Below are 20800 nucleotides of genomic sequence, written 5' to 3'. Positions count from 1 at the left end.
GCTCCAATAAAATTAAAATAAAAAAATAAAGATTTTTTCAGGCCATGTTTAATGCCAAGTGCGAACAAGGTCAAAGTTGGTTAGCCTACTTAATTAACAGGAAGAAATAAAATATTCTATTAGTAAATAAGATTTCATTTAAAACTACCTAAAAAGGCATTCGAGAACTACTAGCGCCATTACACCTTACAATATGTGAAAAACTTAACTTGAAGGCATGGACTTCAAAACAGAAAGTCAATTCCATATGCATATTCATCAAGTTTCTTTTTCTAATTTTTTGAAAAAGTGCTGAAACCAACCTGCTATAGAAAGTGTTGGTCCTCCTTGGTAAAGTGGTAATCCTGTATCTTGGGTCAAGTCAAACAGTAACTCTGAAGAATTATTAGAAACAACTCGTGATGACTTCGTTATATAACCCTGTTAAAATATTTCAAAGGAAGAACATTACATATATTCAACATAATTATAATTATTTTGTTTCATAAGCTTTTATAAAGGTAAATTTAACTGTATGCCAATATTATAAGGATAACCTTTGATGACTCCATTACTAATAAGTTATAAAACACAAAAGCAATTATTACTATTATGCCAAAATTATCATCTACTAAAACTGAAAGCAAGCTATTACTTAGAGCTGGCTTGTTCCTGACTAGTCAATTAAAATGGGGGGAAAATTCTAGCCTGATTTTTTTTCAAGGTAAAAGAAACATACAAACCCATTTTAAATCAGTAAGACTGATACACTTCAGAGAGTCACTAAAAATGCAGGATTCCTATCAAAGAGCAAATAATAGAACTTACCAAAATCTTTGGGTAAAAGCAAGGAAAAAAATATGTAAATATTCTGACATACGTACAATTTTAGAAGCTTCTATACCTCTATAAACCCCACAGATAAAAATATCAGGGCAAACATACTGGGAATTAATCTGCAGTATGGTGCATCAGGGTTAAAGATGAACACATCACATGATATGAGTTTTGGGATCGTCTTTACTGGCAAAATTTATAAGCCAAGTCTAAGAAAGAAAACTAATGGGTCCCCCCTCTTCCCAGCACCCTACGGAAAGCCATGCTGGGCCAGGCAATCTCCCACCTCTTAGGGCAAATACAAAACTGCCAGGTCAGCAGGATGAACAAACAAGAAAGCTAGGCACACAGGGTTTAGAATGGAAGCTGTTTATAGGACTGATCTGGGACACCTGCTCCATTCCTGAAGTGCTTGGAGCTCAAGGAAAGTTTCAGACCTTCCATCAGGAGAAAGTGTGGTCCCAGTTAACAGGAAGATATCAAGAGTGAAAAGTATGAAATGAATCATAATATAGTCAAATATAAGACAGTATAAATTTATATGTTAGCACACACATATATTAATATAAATAATCATAAAATGTGGTCAATATAATTTAGGGATATATATGTATTCCAAAACTATTATATATTAAATATACTGATACACATACACAAAAATAGAACCCAATTCTATTTACAAAAGACCATCATTGTACAGAGTGAGCTCTCATTAGAGTGATTTTGGACCATTCTATGAGTCATAATATATAACAAGCAAAAGCTCTAAGATTTAACAAGACTTAAAGATCAAAAGGGAAAAAGTCACTTTAAGAGAAAAACGGGCAAAGGGCATAAACTGAGGCACTTCAAAAGCAAAAAACAAATGACCAATACATACAAAAAACTTTTTTCCCAACTTACTAGTCAAAGAAATGCAAGTAAAGACAATGGCAATTACATAACACAAAATAATTGCCACTTCTCTTGAAAGTATCAAGGTCATAATAGACAAAGAGTAAGTAACTGTAGAAAAATATGAGGAGACTAAGAAGAAACAACAAACTGTTAAGGTGTGATCCTAAATAGGATGCTGGGAACGAAAAATGACATTAATGGAAAAACTGGTAAAATTCAAATAAGGTCTGCAATTTAGTTTTGATAAGTAAAATGTCAGCATTAGGGATATTGTATTATATTTCCTGTAAGTCTAAAATTCGTTTGAAATAAAATTAAAATTTATCAATTAAAAAATAATGATAACATATACTACTGGCAAAATAGAAGCTATATTTAGGTATAACTTTTCCACATGAAAATTGTGGCAGCAGCTATCACAGGCTTTATATTAGTTCACATCCTTTCATCCAACGATTCCACTTTAAAAATTTATAGTAAGGAAGTGAAACTGTTTATTGGAGAATTATTTTTAACAGCAAAAAATTAAAATCTTTATGTCCAACAATGGAAAAATGGTTAAATAAATTAAAAGATTACCATGCAACCACTAATATGTTTTTGAGAAATATCCAGTGACACATTCCTAGTAGAATGTTCAGTGAAAAAAGAGAAATACGCATCTGTGTATATAGTTTGGTTCTGACTGATATAATCTACACTGTTTGAAGGGGGGAAAAAATCAAAATACAGTATGTACACTTCTCTCTTTCTAAACTTTCCCAACAAAATACATATTATTTCAAAATACAAACAGGAAGGTTTTGCTTATTTTGTGCTTATAAATTAAGGGACAAATAAGTTTTAAGAATTTTGGTTTACTACTAACTTTTCTATTGACATCAGTTTGTCCATGGGAAGTTATAGAAACAAAATATGGGTGAAGGGAGTCAAAGTGAATAAGCTTCCAGTTATAAAATAAATAAATTATGGGGATGTGAAGTTCAGCATGGTGACTAAAGTTAATAATGCTGTACTGCATATGTGAAAGTTACTAAGAGAGATCTTAAAATTTCTCATCACAAGAAAAAAATTCTGTAACGACGTATGGTGACGGACTTTAACTAGACTTACTGTGGTGATCATTTCACAATATATACAAATATTGAATCATTATGCTGTACATCTGAAACAAATATGCTGTATGTCAACTACACCTCAATAAAAAATTTTTTCTTAATTTAAAAAGACATAAGCCTTCCTCACCACACCCTGCATGCATTGCAGATCTGTGACTAAATAAATGATTGTTGCTGTTTTAAAAAAAAAAGAAGTTGTTATGGAAATGGGTATCGAAGTAACCCAAGCCACTCAAAGAATTTGAAGCCTAACAGACAGATATTTGCATTTGAGCCTTAACGTGCAACATTTAAAAAAAAAAAATCTGTGATGCCATCTAACTTAATTGTAACCAAGCACAATCTTGCTTCAAGATATTTTCTTCAAATATTTACACTTAAAAAAATGGATAATATTCACCTACATTTTCTAAAACAGTTCTTTAACAGAAGTACAAAGTTAATACTGTTAAACACTTTCCTAGGAAATAACTCTGGCTAATGTAAGCACCACAGTTTCAGGGAGCAGGCACACATTATTCAACAATACCTGGTAGACTTCCTGAGTGGTGCAGTGGATGAGAATCCACCTGCCAATGCAGGGGACATGGGTTCGATCCCTGGTCTGGGAATACCCCACATGTTGGCGAAGCAACTAAGCCCATGAGCCACAACTACTGAGCCTGCGTGCTGCAATCACTGAAGCCTGTGTGCCTAGAGCCCGTGGCTCCACAACCAGAGAAGCCACCACAAGGAGAAGCCTGCGCACCGCAACAAAGAGTAGCCCCCACTCGCCACAACTACAGAACGCCTGTGCGCAGCAGGGAAGACCCAATGCAGCCAAAAATAAATTTTAAAAACAACAAAAAAAACAGTAACTGGTTAAAATAATTATCCAACATGGAATTTTTAAAGTCTCCTAAAACTGTTCAGAAAGATATCAAACACAACAGTAAGGGCAGAATGGGTGCTAGACAGGGATCCAGAAAATCCGCACATTTATTTAGCTACAAAACCTTGGGCAAGTCACTTCTGAACTTGAAGTTATTCACCCTTCACACCTAAAACACAAGCCACAGTCATATTTTAAATATACTTGCACTTCACGGTTCACTGCATGTATTAAATCAAGTAGTTGTCACAAAGACCTTATACCCCATTTTATAAGTAGGTAAACTAAGGTTAGGTGTGGTTATGCAAGGTTCCCAATACAGTCCCACTTATTATTGATGGAGCTGTAATTAGAAGTTGGGTCTAATTACAAAGCCTATGCCCTTAAGCTGTATCACACTGACTTTTTAAATGATAAAAATATATCCCCACTACCTGAAACAGATTTGAAAGAGACACTGAAGTATAGAGATGTTACACATGAGAAAGTAAATATACACATATATACAAAACATGACATAAAATGAAAAACTATAATTAAAAGCAGTGGCTTCCAAAATTCACAGTAAATAATTTCCTTACATAGCGTCCTCAATTCATTCCAGAATATATGTCATTCTTATCTGTGCACATTAGAATCACCTCGAGAGCTTTTTAAAATGTATTACTTCCAAGACCCATCCACCCAGACCAACTGACAAAATTTCGCCTTTTAAAAACTCCCCAAGATCTGGAACTATCAATTGAGGTGTTTTGATTTAAAAACTATGCCCACAGAAGTAAAACATTTTGAGTTAGAAAAAGCTCTAGTTTCTAACTTTTATAACACCAAAGATATCACCCCTCATTTTATTTTTTTTCTCCCTGGGTCCAATGTTGGAAAGATTTTTATCTATCAAACTGAATTAAATAATAAAGTTTCTTTTTCCGGTTTTCTATCCTTCCAAATGCCAAACAGCTTACAATACGCATGAGAAACCTACCAAGTTAATTTGATTCCACTAATAACAAAGAATCTTTACATTTTGGGTAGCTTACCATCTTAGGATCCAAGATTGAGAATCAGCAGTCTGGGTAAAATTATCTCTCATTTTAGAAATGAAGAAAATGAGGCTCAGAGAGGTTTTGCCAATGCTTTAGTTAAGAACAAGGCAGAATCAGCATTCAAGTCTCTTGCTTCAATCTTAAGTTATTTAAACTACTAGTCCAGGGCTCATATCAATATTATTATTTCAAAATGCTAAAACTACAGAAAAGATTTGGGGGGGGCATGGTATTTGCCCAAAGATACTCTTATTTTTTATGATATGTGACCTCTTCAAAATATAAGTGGGGGCAGAGTTTATTTCGCCATAGATTTTTCTTTTCATGTAAATAAAATTAAATTTAATAAGTCTTCTATGAAAGATACACCTCAAATATCAATTTTTAGTGGTAACAAATATGTACATTACCTTACAGTAATATGATATAAAGTGAAGGAAAAATGGATTAGTCATACCAAAAATATCTGGATTCAATTCTGGTTTTGAAATTGAATATTTGCAAGAAAATTTATAGGTGCTTTGGTAGTTGTTTCACTTATTGTAAAAAGAACAAACATTTTAGGGGAAATTTACTATTTCTGTAAGGCCAATGCCAAATAGCTTATGAAGCATGAAAAAATCCACTGAGTTAATTCAATTCCAGTAGCAAAGAATCTTCACATTTTGGGTAACTTTTTGTTTTAGTACTCTAACTCCTTGGTTTCAGAACCCCTCTACACATTGAAAAATTACTGAGGACCCAAAAGAATTTTTATTTAGGTAGGTTATATCTACTGATATTTACCATATTAGAGATTAAAACAGAGAAATTTTAAAAATATTTATTAATTTCATTTTAAACAATAATAAATCCATTACAGATTAACATAAATAACATTTTGTAAAAAATGGCTTATCTAGCAAACACAAAAAATCAGTGAAAATAGTGGCACTGTTTTACATTTCTGCAAATCTCTTTAATGTCTAGATTAATCAAAAACTGCTATACTCTCATACCTGCTTTGGCTTTCATTCTGTTAAAATATGTTGTTTCGGTTGAAGAATATACAATACCAAAACTCAACAGTTGGTATTTTCTTTCTTTTTTTTTTTTTTTTTTTTGTGGTACACGGGCCTCTCACTGTTGTGGCCTCTCCCGTTGTGGACGCGCAGGCTCAGCGGCCATGGCTCACGGTCCCAGCCGCTCCGCGGCATGTGGGATCTTCCCGGACCGGGGCACGAACCCATGTCCCCTGCATCAGCAGGTGAACTCTCAACCACTGCGCCATCAGGGAAGCCAGACAGTTGGTATTCTCTTAAAGGTTTGTTGCAATGTGAAATCTCGCTCCTTATCACTGAGTTTTTTGAACTTTGTTACATTAAAATCTATTAGCCTTATCTTGCACTTTGAATGAATTTTATCCATGCATGATTTTATTACATCATACATTAGTTATTTAGAAAATATTGATTTCTTTGAATTACGCACATCTTCCAAACGTTGAAAAATTACACAATATCAAAAAATCATATTTATTAATACCGCCACCCACCAGAAAAGATTTTACGTACTGGGAAGCTGTCAAGATCATGATGGCAGGTTCAAGTTGTTCAAAATTCTAACTTTGCTTAATAGCTCAAATTTCATCGGTGGCAAGAAATACCACCAGTTGTTTTCCTTGAAGTGGCAGGTGCACTTTGTTCAATTTTGAGGAACTGTCTACCAAACAGCAAAGACTGAAAAACTCATGTGTGGCAGACTTTAAAGTAGCTTCCATGATCCCCACGCCCTGGTATTCATGTCCTGTGTGATTCCCTCTCTTGGAGTGTGTGCAAGACACGTGACTTGTTTCTGACAGAATATAGCAAAAGTGACAGAATGTACATGATTTTTTGTATGTGATTACATTACATAAGGCTGTAATGCCATCCTGCTAAGGATTCTCTCTTCCTTGTGTACTTTGAGGAAGTAAGAAGCCATGTTGGAAAGACCCACCTGGCAAGGAGCCAGCCAAAAGCCACTAAAATTCTGAGACTCTCAATCTGACAACCCTTAAGAAACCGAATGGTACCAATAAGCATGAGAACTTGGAAGCAGATACTTCCTGAGTTGAGCTTCAGATGAGACTGCAAGCTCAGAGCCCACACCCTGAATGAAGCCTTGAGGGACTATGAAGATATGACCTGACTCCTGACCCACAAAATCTGTGAGATAATAAAAGTAGGTGTTTTTAAACCATTAAGTTAATAGTAGTATAAACCATGGTTTGTCAGTCATCCTTTCAAGTTAAAAATGGTCTTCTGGGTAGTTTAGCTCACAATTTAATCACACTAGTGCTTTTCCTCAAGATAATCATCACACCTCAGACACAGTAATACTTTATGCACACCACCCATTTCATCACACAAAATATTTTAAAAGACACAGGTATTCAAGGGTAGAGAGTTAATAAAATTAATAACGTTTTAATTCTTCATCAAGGGAACGGAGTATGACTGGAATAATTTTTATTGTGAGTGCAGGGTGGTGACTAATACAAAAACTACTATTCATACTAAGGAACCAGCAGTTTACCCACCACTGCTTTTGCATCATCAGTGCAAATGTCAACACAGTGAAAAAAGCAAATAGTGTCTTTGTGTTATTGTGACAATACTGTTGATCCAAAACCTATAAAAGAGTCTTACAGGAACCCCAGGGGACTGAAGACTACACTTTGAAAACTTTCACACTAAGGCAATGCTTCCATTTTTTTTAGAAGTATACATTTACGTACAATACACATGCATGTATATACAAATACAAATAAACTACGGATTAGTCTGGATTGAAATCCCAGATCTATCATTTGCCAGCTGTGTGACCCTGAGTGAATTATTTAAATTATTAAATTTAATATTTAATTATTTAAATTCACTGTGAGCCTCAGTTTCCTCAACTATAAAACAGAGAAAAATAATAGTGCCTACTTCATAGGAACATTTAAGAATTAAATGAGATTAATTCATGTACAGCATTTAGCACAAAGCCTTGCACATATTAACAACTCAATAAATATTAACTATTAGTTTTTGTTAAGAGTTATTTAAACTAACTAAACTATGACGGGATGTTTTCAGAATAAAAAGCTCCAGTAGCCTCTTAGCAATTTTCCCAATTAAGAACTAAGAACATTTGGCCCAATTTACAATCTGAAATAGTTTGCCATTATGCAATATTCATTACTAATTATACTTTTATTCATGTTTTGATAGCACAGTTTTCAATACTGTACCTATTTAATTTAAGCATATTACCTAATTTAAAAACAGGCTGAGTAGTTTGTTACTGCAATTATTATTTGGGTACCAGTTGAGCTATCATAGAGAAGGTGACATTTTCTGATGCTGATTATGATTCCATTAGATGATTACCCATGGTAGTACAGAATTTTAACTAGGCATTGTTGATACTGATAAATAATATCCAATGTATCCCTCAGCTGGCTGTGTAGTTTCAGAAACACTTACAGGTTTAGACAAAGGCTGAACAATAACAGAACTATCTGAAGATCTAGATTCAGGATGAAAATTTACTGGCGAGGCAGGCACTGGATTTGATGTTGGGTTCGTGTAGTGTTGACTTGTAGGCTTGAATGCAGCAGTAATACCTGTATTTTAAAATTATACAACACATTGAATATATTTCTATATAATCAATGATGTCAAAATACTTCACTTTAAAACAAAAATAGTACAATAATACTGTACCTCGGCTGAGTGCACCATTCTTTATTCCCCTTGAATATGAGCTGGGGTTTACTCTATTCAAAATATCTATAAAAGATTACATTTATTTTAAAATTCATTGTTTGAATGATATATATATTAAGATAATAGAAATCATACACTGAAAACAAACAGATTCTTAGAAGGAGAATACAAGTTAACGCTGACTTATGAATATAGTTAATTTTAAACGTATATATCTTTATCTACTAAAGAAATAAGATTATGCATCTTAATTATCTTATAAAATAAGAACAATCTTTCTAACTGTAACTCAAAATCCAAAAGCCAGAAGTTAAAGATTGATAAATATGACTACATAAAAGTCAAACCTTCTGCATGGCAAAGAAATAGTCATATAATTGGCAAAAAATTTCTAAAAATATATTCATATACAACTATAATTGAAGTATATATCTTTCTTTGAGTGATGAAAGGGCTATACATACACTCAAGTTCCTATTACTCAAAATCAAACCCTGTCTAACATCCATATCCAATTCACACCCTTATAAGCCCTGAAGTATCATTATAAGGGATCTCACTGGATTATCTGCACCGTTACTGAGTCCTAAAGGGAAACTATCAGAGAATACAGACTGCAGTGAACACACAGTTTACCAGAATATCTTACAACTTAAGGGGCTTCAAATTTATCACTATACCAGAAGTCAGAGCATAATATGACTTTCAGGATCAGTTTAAAGTTCCTAATTGCAGTTTAAAGTTCCTAATTACAGGTTTTTCAGTAATCAAACTAAAATTTAGAAGAGTAAGGATTGCCTGAAATTGTTGGTTAGAAAAAGGTAAAAGCACAAACACCAGACCTCATATAAATTTCCTTTTTTCCCCTCGTAGTAGAAAGGAACCAGCTCCCATAAAATAATTCTATAAAGTAAAGGGCCATATAAAAGTAGGACTGTTTTCTGAAAATGGCAATGCAGTGCTCTATACCTAAGTACTAGAGATGTCTTAAAGGAGAAAAATCTGCTCAAGCAACTTGACCCCATTTTCATTCAGAAATTCAAGATTAAGTATTTACTCAAACCATCAAAGAACTACTGCTAAAGTCCTTTTGGTGTTTGTATTCTACAAAAGTTCGTACCTTCCTTTCTGGCAACTGTATATAAACATTTAGCTCATACTCCATATGTTAAAATATTTTATGGCTTATACATAAACAGCAATAAAATCATTTAAATTGTGCATCTTAAGAGTACACAAAAGAAATTCTTCCTGGTCAATCCCCTTCTGACAGAATTATTTTAAAACTAATATATGTTATTCCAGTTGAATACTGTTAACAGTCATCTACAATCAATATAAATTCAACTTAAATCTTAACTGTCATCTTTTCAATAAGAGAACTTGAGTAACTATTTTGCAATATGGTAATATTCCAGTATAAAATAATCACAGTGGCAAGAAACAGTAATTAAGAGAATATATAATTATGTTCCACTATCATCAAGAAGCATGCCATCACGCCTAGTTCAATTTATAATCGAAGTGGCACTCCACTTAGAACCTCTAGGAGTTATTATCAATCTGCCACAAAAAAATGCTACTGAGAATTCAATTGGTTAAGCTATTCTTCCTCTAATAAAACTGACTAAAAATGCCATTCCAAGTTTAGAGGCAACAGAAGGAAGAGCCAGGCCTTCAGAAAATTTAAAAGTAGTGTCTTAATTACACTTCTACGCACTAACTTGGTAAGAAAACACTAGTATGCTGGTTACATTCTTTCGTAAATTCTCCTGACTTAAACAAGCAAATAAACATGTAAATGCAGTGGGAAGGGATCTATTTTCTCTTTCTCTCCTGAAATTTGTACATTATTTCTCTGTACTTCCATACATTTTTGAGTGGACGTTTTAACAAGTGTCGTTTGTCTTTAACATTGTAACAATGTCAAATCGAGTTACTCTAACTGAAATCATTCACTGCCTATATATTCTGTAGCTATGTATAGATGACACTGTAATGAGGCAGTTGCTTAGATGTAAGAACCCCTACCTGAGACTAACCCAAACTTATTTAGTGTATTCTGACATTTTAAGCAAAATATTCTAAACTCTTCTGTTTCTCAGTTTAAAAGAGGAAAAAAGAAAATGAACAAAAATATAAATAGGTTTACCCGGCTCCACTAAAAATTATGATTTCTAATATGAAAAGACCTCCAGTGTCACCAGCTAATCTTAGTCCGTTTCTTTTTCTCACATCTGATATTTTAACCTCTTACCTCCTTCCTTAAGTCCCCAATCAAAACCCTGACTCTGAAATTCTTACTGACCTCCCACCCAATCTGTCATCCCTAACTCCCTACAGAGGAACAAGAACTTAATACCTATAAAACAGTTCACAAGTTTTTCTATTGGAAACAGTATCTTACAAAACTGGGCTTCACTAAAAGTAAATGCTCACTTGAAATTGCTGGTTTTGAACTTGATATCTCTCCAACAAAGATCGGCTCATCATCATCATCATCATCAACCTCTTTTACTTTCTTCTGCCATGGTTCCAACTCTTCTTCTTCACATTCCATAAAGAGTTCTGCCATTTTTGATTTATCTAATTTTCAAAAGGAGAGAAGCAAACCTTATTTTCAAAAAGAAAAATAAATACATTTTTTGTAATACATAGTATGATATTTAAGATCTACTTTAATAATCCTAATAGCAATTTCTGAATTCATATTTATAGTTAGTACATGGTATCAACAATGAGAAACCCAGAGCTCACTCTCTAAGATATAAACTAGTAAGATTTAGATAAAGAGATGATAGATAGGTAGACAGATAGATAGACAGATGGATGATAGTTGACAGTAGTTCTTTACAGTGGACAGAAAATTTGGAAACAAAGTCAGTTTCAGTCATATGCCTAGAATATGATCATATCTTCAAAAAAAGATTGCACCTAACCATTATCCAAAAAAAAAAAATGTACTAACAAAAGGCAGATAAACTAAGAATAAGAGGCAACAGGTGGGAGATATGACAGAAAAACTGAATCAAATTCAGGAATGCCAGGTACACAGCAAAGCAGGGATGAGGTGCTAGGCTAAAATAAAAGAACAAAGTGAGGCTTATTCCAATCCGGGAAAATTAGACATTTCCCACCTGAAGAAACAGACCAAAGAACATACAGTAAATATCACCACCCTAGAAGTCCTGACCAAGCACAGACCTCCTAGGAAACATTTCAGTGCCTCAGTAATAGACAACCAATTAGCACCAGAAATTTTCGGAAAACCTCTTGTCTTTCAGACCAAAATCAATAAAACAGATAAAGAGTCCTAAGGAAAAGAGATAATGCAAAAAGCAAGACAAATACTAGAAAAAATATAATTAGCATTTTTAGAGATATGAGACAAAAAAGGATGTTATAAAAAGTAATGTTCAGAAACAAAAATAGAACTAAAAATACGATAGCCAAATTTTTAAATTCAGTTAAAAAAAACAAAATGTCCTCAAAGGTGGAACTACGAGAGAAAAAAAAAATTTATATATACATACATACGTACACACACACAAGTATATATGTAAACAAAACAGAGAACACAAGGTTGTTAGAAAATCAATTTCAAAAGTACAACACTCACCTAATAAAATTTATAGAACGAGAATAGAGAAAAAGCAGGGGGTAGGTTATCAAAGAAATAATGTAAGAAAATTTCCTAGATCAGAAGACAAAAATCTCTTGGTTGAAAGATCCCACTAATACTCAGTACAACAATCAAGAAAAAAGTTATATCAAGACATATAATTACCAAATTTCAGAACAAAAAAGATAAAGAGAATATCCTCAGATCTGTAGGGGTTGGGGGGCAGAAACAGATCATATAGAAAAGATCAAGAGTAATAAGAACAGAAACTAAAAGACAGTAAGGTAATACTTATAAAATTCTTACCAGAATTATTTTTCAATTTAGAATTCAAACTTTTCATCAAGTGTGAGAGTAAGGACCAGCAACATCACACAAGATTTACTTCCCAGGCACCCTTTCTCAGGAAGCTACTATACAATCCACCAAAACATGAGACTCAGTCAAGAAAGAGGAAGACACAGGATGAAGAAAACATGGCATTCACCACAATACAAAGTCCCAGAACAACATAAGTTCAGTAGGCCTAGAGAACAACCAGTCCAGACTAATTCAGGAGAACAGTACCTTCAGGAGCAATGTCTCTAGGAGGCCAAAGAAAAGATGATTAAAGTATAAACTTTTAGACTACCTGACAAGTTTTACAGTATAAAAACCTGAATTGAGAGGCTCTTGAGAGTGTGAGAAGATTTAGCTATAGACTTCAATACAAGTTAGCAAATTAAAAAACATGAAAAGTATTAATTGCTGGGTACACCAGAAGAAAGAAAAAAAATAAAAAGAAATGTATCCTCTCATATGCTATTCTATATATAATGGCATATTAATAGCATATTACCATGCTTGTCAGTGAACAGTATTTATATGGTCACCATAATGAAAATATCAAATACAGATTTGATTTTTTATGTTGGGAGATACTTAGAGGGAAGGAAGGCGTAGCTGTAAGAAAGCATAAATCCTCATGATAAACATCATTAGAAAATGGTTAAAACTGACTATGCAACAGACAGCACACATATATATATATGTGCATAAGCACTCTTCAAGAAACTGAGGTTAAACTCCTTAAAGCCTTTTTAGGTTGTTTGATTTTTTAAAACTATGTATATATATTACTTTAAGCTGAGGTGGAGGAGAAAAAGGAAGAGTAAGAGGAGGGGAGGAAGGAAAAAAGAGAAACAGTACTGAAGGTCTAAACTAAAGTAACAGCAATGGAGATGGATACAAGTGATGCTTAACTAGATATATAAAGAGGGCATATATAGCTATATACCATATATATATATATATATATACACATATATATATATATGTGTGTGTATATATATATATATATATGAATGGGACAGTGTGTGGGCGCTAATCCACTATGACCAGTTTCCTTAAAGGAAGAGCAGATCAGGGGACTTCCCTGGTGGTCCAGTGTGTAAGACTCTGCGCTCCCAACGCAGGGGGTCCAGGTTTGATCCCTGGTCAGGGAACTATATCCCACATGTATGCCACAACTAAGAAGTCCATATGCTGCAACTAAGATCCCATGTGCCTCAACTAAGACCTGGCACAGCCAAAATTAATTAATTATTTTTAAAAAAGAAAGAAGAATAGCAGATCAGGACACAGATACACGTATTAAGGAAAGACACCCTGAAGACATAGGAAGCAGATGACCACCTATAAGCCAAGGAGAGAGGCCTGGAACAGATCCTTCCCTCACGACCCTCAAAAGGAACTAACCCTACCAACACCTTGATCTTAGACTTCTAGGCTCCAGAATTGTGAGCAAATAAACTTCTGTCATTTAAGCCATCTAGTCTATGATACTTTGTCATGGCAGCCCTACCAAACTCATGCAGAAGACAAAGATCTTCCTTACTCTTTTTAGCACGGTACTGCCATTGTCAATATATACAGGATATATTGTTGAGAAAAAAATTACTGAAGATACGTAACAGCTTTACAATTTTTTTAGAAATAATTAATTTTTGTCTATGCATAAAAGAAACATACATGACTATGTATACCAAACTAATAGTAGTAGCAATCACCAGGCACAGAGAGAAATCATTTCATTTCTACTTTACTCATATTTTAATTCACATTATTTGTTTTTATGTGAGCATTTGCTACCTTAACAATTTTAAGTGTTGTTGTTTTTAAGGAAATGTGCCTACCTCTCATCCTTTCTCCTGACGCAAAGTTATTGGTACAAAAGCCACATACACTAGTATCAGTAGTGGCAGCAACACTTACTTTTTGGCTGAAAAGCGTTGTCGCCAATCAAGTTGAAGAGCTGACTTTCTGTAAATTGTCATTTAAGTACTGACACAAGACATCAGTCAATTTTATGAGTCACTTTAAGTAAAGCCAAATATTGAAATGTGAAACTTGGGGTTTAGAAATTCTTGGATCTAATTTTGATCATCATGTGACTCCACACAAGGCAGCAAGTTATCTCTTTTCCTTCCTATAAAATGAAGATACCTAGTATTAAAGTGGATTTCATTAAATTAAATATACACATACTTAATCATTTTTCCTATAAAAAGCTCAATTTTTAAATTTGGTAAGTTTAACATAAACATTTAACTCACTCTACATAACTGGTTCTTTCTTGAATGAACCCAAATTTAATAACTGAAATGGTGATTCTATTAAGCTCTTACTATTTGAAGAAGTCTGAAATTATTAAATTACAAATACTTTTTTAAAAGCATCCTTGTGTAAAAATGAATAATCGCCTCATAATGTACTATTTTAATAAATCTGAATTTTTCAGATGCTAAGTGACATTAATCTTTAACTGTTACCTATTCTTCACATTCCATAATACAACATAATCTTAAATAAGTTTTAGTTTATATTTCTCTGGGTTTTTTAATCAATGAAACTTAAAAGGAAAAAATTAATTGGATATAGTACTTCATCATAGATTAATTCATTCAAAAAATAACTATTCAAACTAATCATACTCATTGCTTTCTGTATGTAAGGTAATGTACAAAGTTCTAGGGAAAAAACAAAGATAAATAAGTCACAGTATTTGCCTTCAAAAATTTATAATAAATATGTTTATAATTCAAAACAAATGCTTTTAGAATAAACATGTAAAAATTTGAATTGGGGCTTCCCTGGTGGCGCAGGGGTTAAGAATCCTCCTGCCAACGCAGGGGACATGGGTTCGAGCCCTGGTCTGGGAAGATCCCACATACCGCGGAGCAACTAAGCTCGTGCACCACAACTAGTGAAGCCCGCGTGCCTAGAGTCCGTGCTCCGCAACAAGAGAAGCCACCACGAGAAGCCCACGCACAACAAAGAGTAGCCCCCATTTGGTGCCACTAGAGAAAGCCCGCACGCAGCAACAAAGACCCAACTTGGCCATAAATAAATAAAATCTATTTTTAAAGAATTGAATTGCCTTATTTAAAACAAGAATTTGCTTTCTGGATTCCCACACATACAATAGCAAAAATTTTTTTAAATATACAAAAATTTTTAAAACTGCTTTACTTATAAAGGAAAAAAGTAAAAAATTAGATGGCAGACACCTAAAATATTAAGATACACAGCTGATACAATCTTCACATTCCTCTTTATTCTCAGGCTGACAAAAGCTAGTTTTCCTGCTTTTTAATTTCCAAGTTATTTGGATTGAATTAGTCCACAGGAAAGAAAAATTATTATTTTAATCTCAGAAGTTATTGCTACAAATGTTTAAATTACTATTACAAGAGACTCTAGTGAATATTGTGTTCAACTAAATTCACCAAGTTATGAGGTCTCTTTAACTCAATTATTTGAATAGTTGTAGCTTGCCCCTAAACTAACATCAGCAGTACCTAAGCAGATACATGACAATTCTTGCTCAACATTAAGGACCTCCTAGTACCAAGAATACAGAATATTCTCTAAGAGCCTTAATTACACAGCTTATGAGACTCACATATAACATTTTTGTTAAGTGATCATATAAATATCATTTAGCAAAACTTTAAAATTAGTACTCAATTTACAAATATTCAATTAATAAATGACCTGTCCATATGAACAAGATATCCGCTGCCTATGACTATAAAGATGACTTTAAGATAACCTACTTCAGAAGCCTGAGGATCATAGTAGCTACTTAGGAACCTCAACTGACACACTAGCAAACACACTAAAAAGCTGGCAATTAGAACTGTAATTCAGCCAAAAGCTGCACTGTGTAACACAGTAGCCACTAGCCACAGGTGACTATTTAAGTTTAATTAAAACTAAATAAAATTTAAAACTCAGTTCCTCAGTTTCCCTAACCACATTGCAAATGTTCAAAGTCACATGTGGCTGGTGGCTACTGCATTTGACAGTGCAGCTACAGAACATTTCTACTGGACAATGCTGGTCTAAAGAGTCATTGCCTTATTTCATTCTGGTTAATAAACAAACACTTTAATGGATTCCTTTGGCATGTCAGCCACTGGAACACGCCAAAACTATCACGGTCAAAATCTCTCAAGTCACCACTTCAGAATTTTAGTGGTAAGGCATGGAATTCAGCTGCCAGTGCAGTGAAATATCCAACAAAGGTATGCAGTGGGGATCTCAAAGCTCCAAAAGGTTTCAACAGCTTCTGCAGCTCAGAGGTGGCTCCAAAACAGCCAGAAGAAGAGAATACACTACACTTCAGCTACTGACTCAGGTAGAAATTATATGACCATGTTTAATATGATTGTTTCTAAATGAATTCCAAGTAAATGACTTACAAGACTTTTTTATATTATAACTCATTGACTTTTGGAGACTGCTCACATAAAAAATTATAATTTCTACTTTATTATTTTTTGTTTCAGATTTTATATATCTAAAATTAAACTATATCTTAAGGATTTTTCCTACAAAAAATTTAAGTCAAAGGAAATGTGGGGTCTAAATTTTAAACGGTTTGAAAATTTTACTTTTAGCCATTGATAGATACCACCTGATGCAATGTCACTGTGTTAAATAATAAAAGTAATGCATTTAGTCCTATACACTCTCTAGTAAGGGGGAAATTAAGCCATTCCACAATCCACAGCTGTGGAGTCTACACATAAAAAGAGTACTAGGCTAGAAGCCAGAAGAAGCAAGTCATAGCCCCAGCACTGGCACAACTTTCAGTCAAGTTACCTTACAATTCTGGGTCTCAGCTCTTAGTTCAGTTGTATTATCTCTAAGGTTTAATTCAGCTTTTTATACTTTAATGTATACTTTAAACATTTATTAACCATAAACAGTAAAATTTGGTGAAGAATAATAGGTTCAAACTCTGACTCAACTACTTATTAACTGTATGACCTTGGCCAAGTTAGTTAATCTCTGTGCTTTGCCTACACACACACACACACACACACACACGCACACACACACACACGTATATATGCATATATATGCATATATATATATAAAACTTAATTCACAGAGTTATAATGGAGATTAAATGATAATATACATAAAGCACATAGCTCAATGCCTGGCACACAGAAATCACTGAATAAATCTTAACCACTTTTAACTCTGGGCTAAATCCCATTTTAAAGAACTCTAAAAACAGATCACAATTTCATTATTATACTGAAATTTATAAGCTAGCTATCAGCTGAGCATTTAGAAATCATTTTGTCTTACAGGATCTTCATTACAGTAGATCCCTCATAATAAAAGTTTAGCTTTATAAATAAACCTTCTGGAATGTGGCTGTCTAATCTATCCTGCGATATTTTCATCTTTTAAAAAAGCATTTATAAACTAGTTAAAACACTCAGTAACATATAAAATGTTAAACCCTCATATGCACATAACACACACCTATAATTTATCAACACTTAAATTATACACTCTACTAATCTTATAGAATAAAATAAGTATCTAATTCAAAATTACCAACATATAAAAATTAACACTTGGATAAAGTGTCTTATACCATTTCCATTTTTAAAAAAGCACTTTCATTATATATGCATCCCCATAATTTAATTCTAAAAAAATCATTTTTAAAAATGAGTAGGTGGTAAATAGAATACAAAAGTGAATGTGAAGAATAAGGTAAATGGTTAAGTTCTCCATCTAACCAGACCCCAAAAGTTAGAGTTATTCGAAAAAATAATCCAAGAAATCACATTATGAAGTTAATCTTTGTTTTTTTTTTCATCATAAAAAATGACGTTGGGGCTTCCCTGGTGGCGCAGTGGTTGAGAGTGCGCTTGCCGATGCAGGGGACGCGGGTTCATGCCCCGGTCCGGGAAGACCCCACATGCCGCGGAGCGGCTGGGCCCGTGAGCCATGGCTGCTGAGCCTACGCGTCCGGAGCCTGTGCTCCGCAACAGGAGAGGCCACAACAATGAGAGGCCCGCGTAACGCAAAAAAAAAAAAAAAAAAAAATTATGTTTTAATTGGGGGTTACATTACTAACCAAGAAGTTGGCAACAACAAAACCAGATATGATTAACTTAACATAAAAGGGAAAATGTGAGAGGACGTCCCTTGCGGTCCAGTGGTTAAGACTTCGCCTTCCAATGCAGGGAGTGTGGGTTCAACCCCTGGTCGGGGAGCTAAGATCCCACATGTCTTGGGGCCAAAAAAACCAAAAACATAAAACAAAAGAAGTATTGTAACAAATTCAATAAATATTTTTAAAAATGGTCCACATCAAAAAAAAAAGGGAAAATGTGAAACAGAAATTAATATAATCATTTCAAACGGTGAAAATTTATATTCAAAATAACACATAAAAATAAAGTTCAACTAACATAAATTTAGTCTAAGATTAACATGCTAGCTATAAGAAACATTAAACCTTTAACAATTTTGTTTATATACTTAGAAGAGTTCTTCAGAGGAATGATTTGGATGACACAGGGTCATGGAACATTGTTCAAAAAAGTCTGATTTATCACTTTTCTCCCCTCACAAATTTCACAAGAAATCAGGCATTCAAATCATCCCACTGACTTAAAGCTTTGGTTTATGTTCTATTTCATTTTATAAATAATTCTTTAGTCTTTGTCATTAACGTCATACTGAAATGGAGGTCTATAATTTTAGAATTCTAATCCCAAATGAATAGAGCTCTAAGGATTCGAAGTGGGTTCTTAACTATGAGTAACAATCTAATATTTCCAACCCTGGTTTTATGATCTCTCAAGAATTTCCACTATCTCAAGGAGATACTAAAAATTAATTTTAATTTAATGTTCATTATCTTAAAAGCATACGGTCTTTTGAAGAAGAAGAGTCATGTTTAAAATTCCAGTTTTTTATCACTTAGTATCCATCACCTACTGATTCCATCGTGGAAATTAATTTTAACAGGATTAGAAAAGCAGAGAATGATCACGTCTACTTTGACATTCTAAGACAAGTCACGCAAATAGAAACCTTAAATCATAAGATAAACCTGTATATAATTGAAAGAGAGACCCACAGAAATTTGATTTCATAAAATTCAGGTATTTAAATTTGAAATTTTATAAATAACTTATAATTTTTATTTAAAAACATTAAGTAGATGAAATTTTAAATCAGTATTTCCTCCTTTTATGGCTTTTGTTTTATTGTTAGAAAACTAAACATCTATCTTTTTCAGAATCAGTCTAGTTGTTACTGTTAAAAACCACAGACTTATTCTTGAAAATTGCACATTCTAACCACACAAAATGTACAACTAAAAACATCTGATCACTAGCAGCTAAAATACTGCAGACAAAATACTGGGGAATTACAGAAACTCTAGAAGATATTTCATCAAATCTCACCCAATTTCTGAAAGACTCTAATTTTTATTTGAAGTAGAACATTGCCTTCTGGAAATGGTCACTTCAAGAAAGGGAGAAAACGACCTTCAAAAGGGAGAGTATGGATATTACATAGTTTTATTCTTAAAATAAACCAAAAATTTCAAATGTCATTTTAAAAAAAGATGATTGGACTTCCCTGGTGGCGCAGTGGTTGAGAGTCCGCCTGCCGATGCAGGGGACATGGGTTCGTGCCCCGGTCCGGGAAGATCCCACATGCCGCGGAGCGGCTAGGCCCGTGAGCCATGGCCGCTAAGCCTGCGCGTCCGGAGCCTGTGCTCCACAACGGGAGAGGCCACAACAGTGAAAGGGCCGCGTACGGCAAAATAAAAAAAAAAAAAGATTCATTCAGGAATCTTAAGAGAAAGACGCAAACAGAGAAGGGGAAGGGTTGGGAGTCAGCCTTGAAAGAAGTGGCCTACAATGAGATCAGAACAAGGATAGGGAAAATCCAGGTCTTGAAAGAGGCTGCCCTAGCTACTTCCAAGAATAAGGCTTAAAAAGCAATTAGGCCAGCTTCTCCTGTCCACCTCCTAATTTACAGAAAAAACTTCATTCTCTGAAGGTAGGTAATCAAAGAATTAACACTTTAATTCTCTGAAATTAGAAGAAATCCAGAATTCCTTAAAGCCTATAGGAGATCAACATATGCCACTTCAGCAATTAAGAAGCAGGAAACACAGAAAGAGCTCTCTGCCCTCCTCCTATCTGTCTAAAAGCAGGACATACATTTCCCATTGTGAAGGTCTTCCCCTTTCCCTCTCCCATTCCAGGAGGAGGAAAAACTACCATTATCACTGGAGACAGAAAGTCGGCATCGAGATGGGGCTGCACAAACAAACCTTACTAAAATAGCCCTAATCTTCCATTAGTTTCCCCCATATGTGT

The 20800-nt window shown here is 34.0% G+C and overlaps 1 protein-coding gene across 12 annotated transcripts in view; it reads right to left on the bottom strand.

The window, feature by feature from the left end:
- The window catches only part of ZNF280D (zinc finger protein 280D), a 125550-nt gene that overhangs the window by 90398 nt on the left and 14352 nt on the right, over window positions 1-20800 (bottom strand). For 10 of the 12 annotated variants that reach the window (XR_013827367.1, XR_013827368.1, XR_013827369.1 and 7 more), the window contains 5 exons: window positions 14355-14568; window positions 10919-11065; window positions 8477-8542; window positions 8237-8376; window positions 303-420 (listed from right to left, as the gene is read on the bottom strand). Coding sequence is in view for 2 of the 12 variants with exons in the window: in XM_079915171.1 (XP_079771297.1) it covers window positions 303-420; window positions 8237-8376; window positions 8477-8542; window positions 10919-11054 (460 nt within the window). In the remaining 10 variants the exon portion in view is untranslated. The remainder of the gene's footprint in view (window positions 1-302; window positions 421-8236; window positions 8377-8476; window positions 8543-10918; window positions 11066-14354; window positions 14569-20800) is intronic. The other 2 variants (XR_013827372.1, XR_013827373.1) reach the window with 1 other exon arrangement.

Source organism: Stenella coeruleoalba, assembly GCF_951394435.1.
Source record: "Stenella coeruleoalba genome assembly, chromosome: 2".
NCBI classification, from domain to species: Eukaryota; Metazoa; Chordata; class Mammalia; order Artiodactyla; family Delphinidae; genus Stenella; species Stenella coeruleoalba.
The sequence above is the reverse complement of the archived record's forward strand: the minus strand, read 5'-3'. Positions and strand labels throughout refer to the sequence as shown.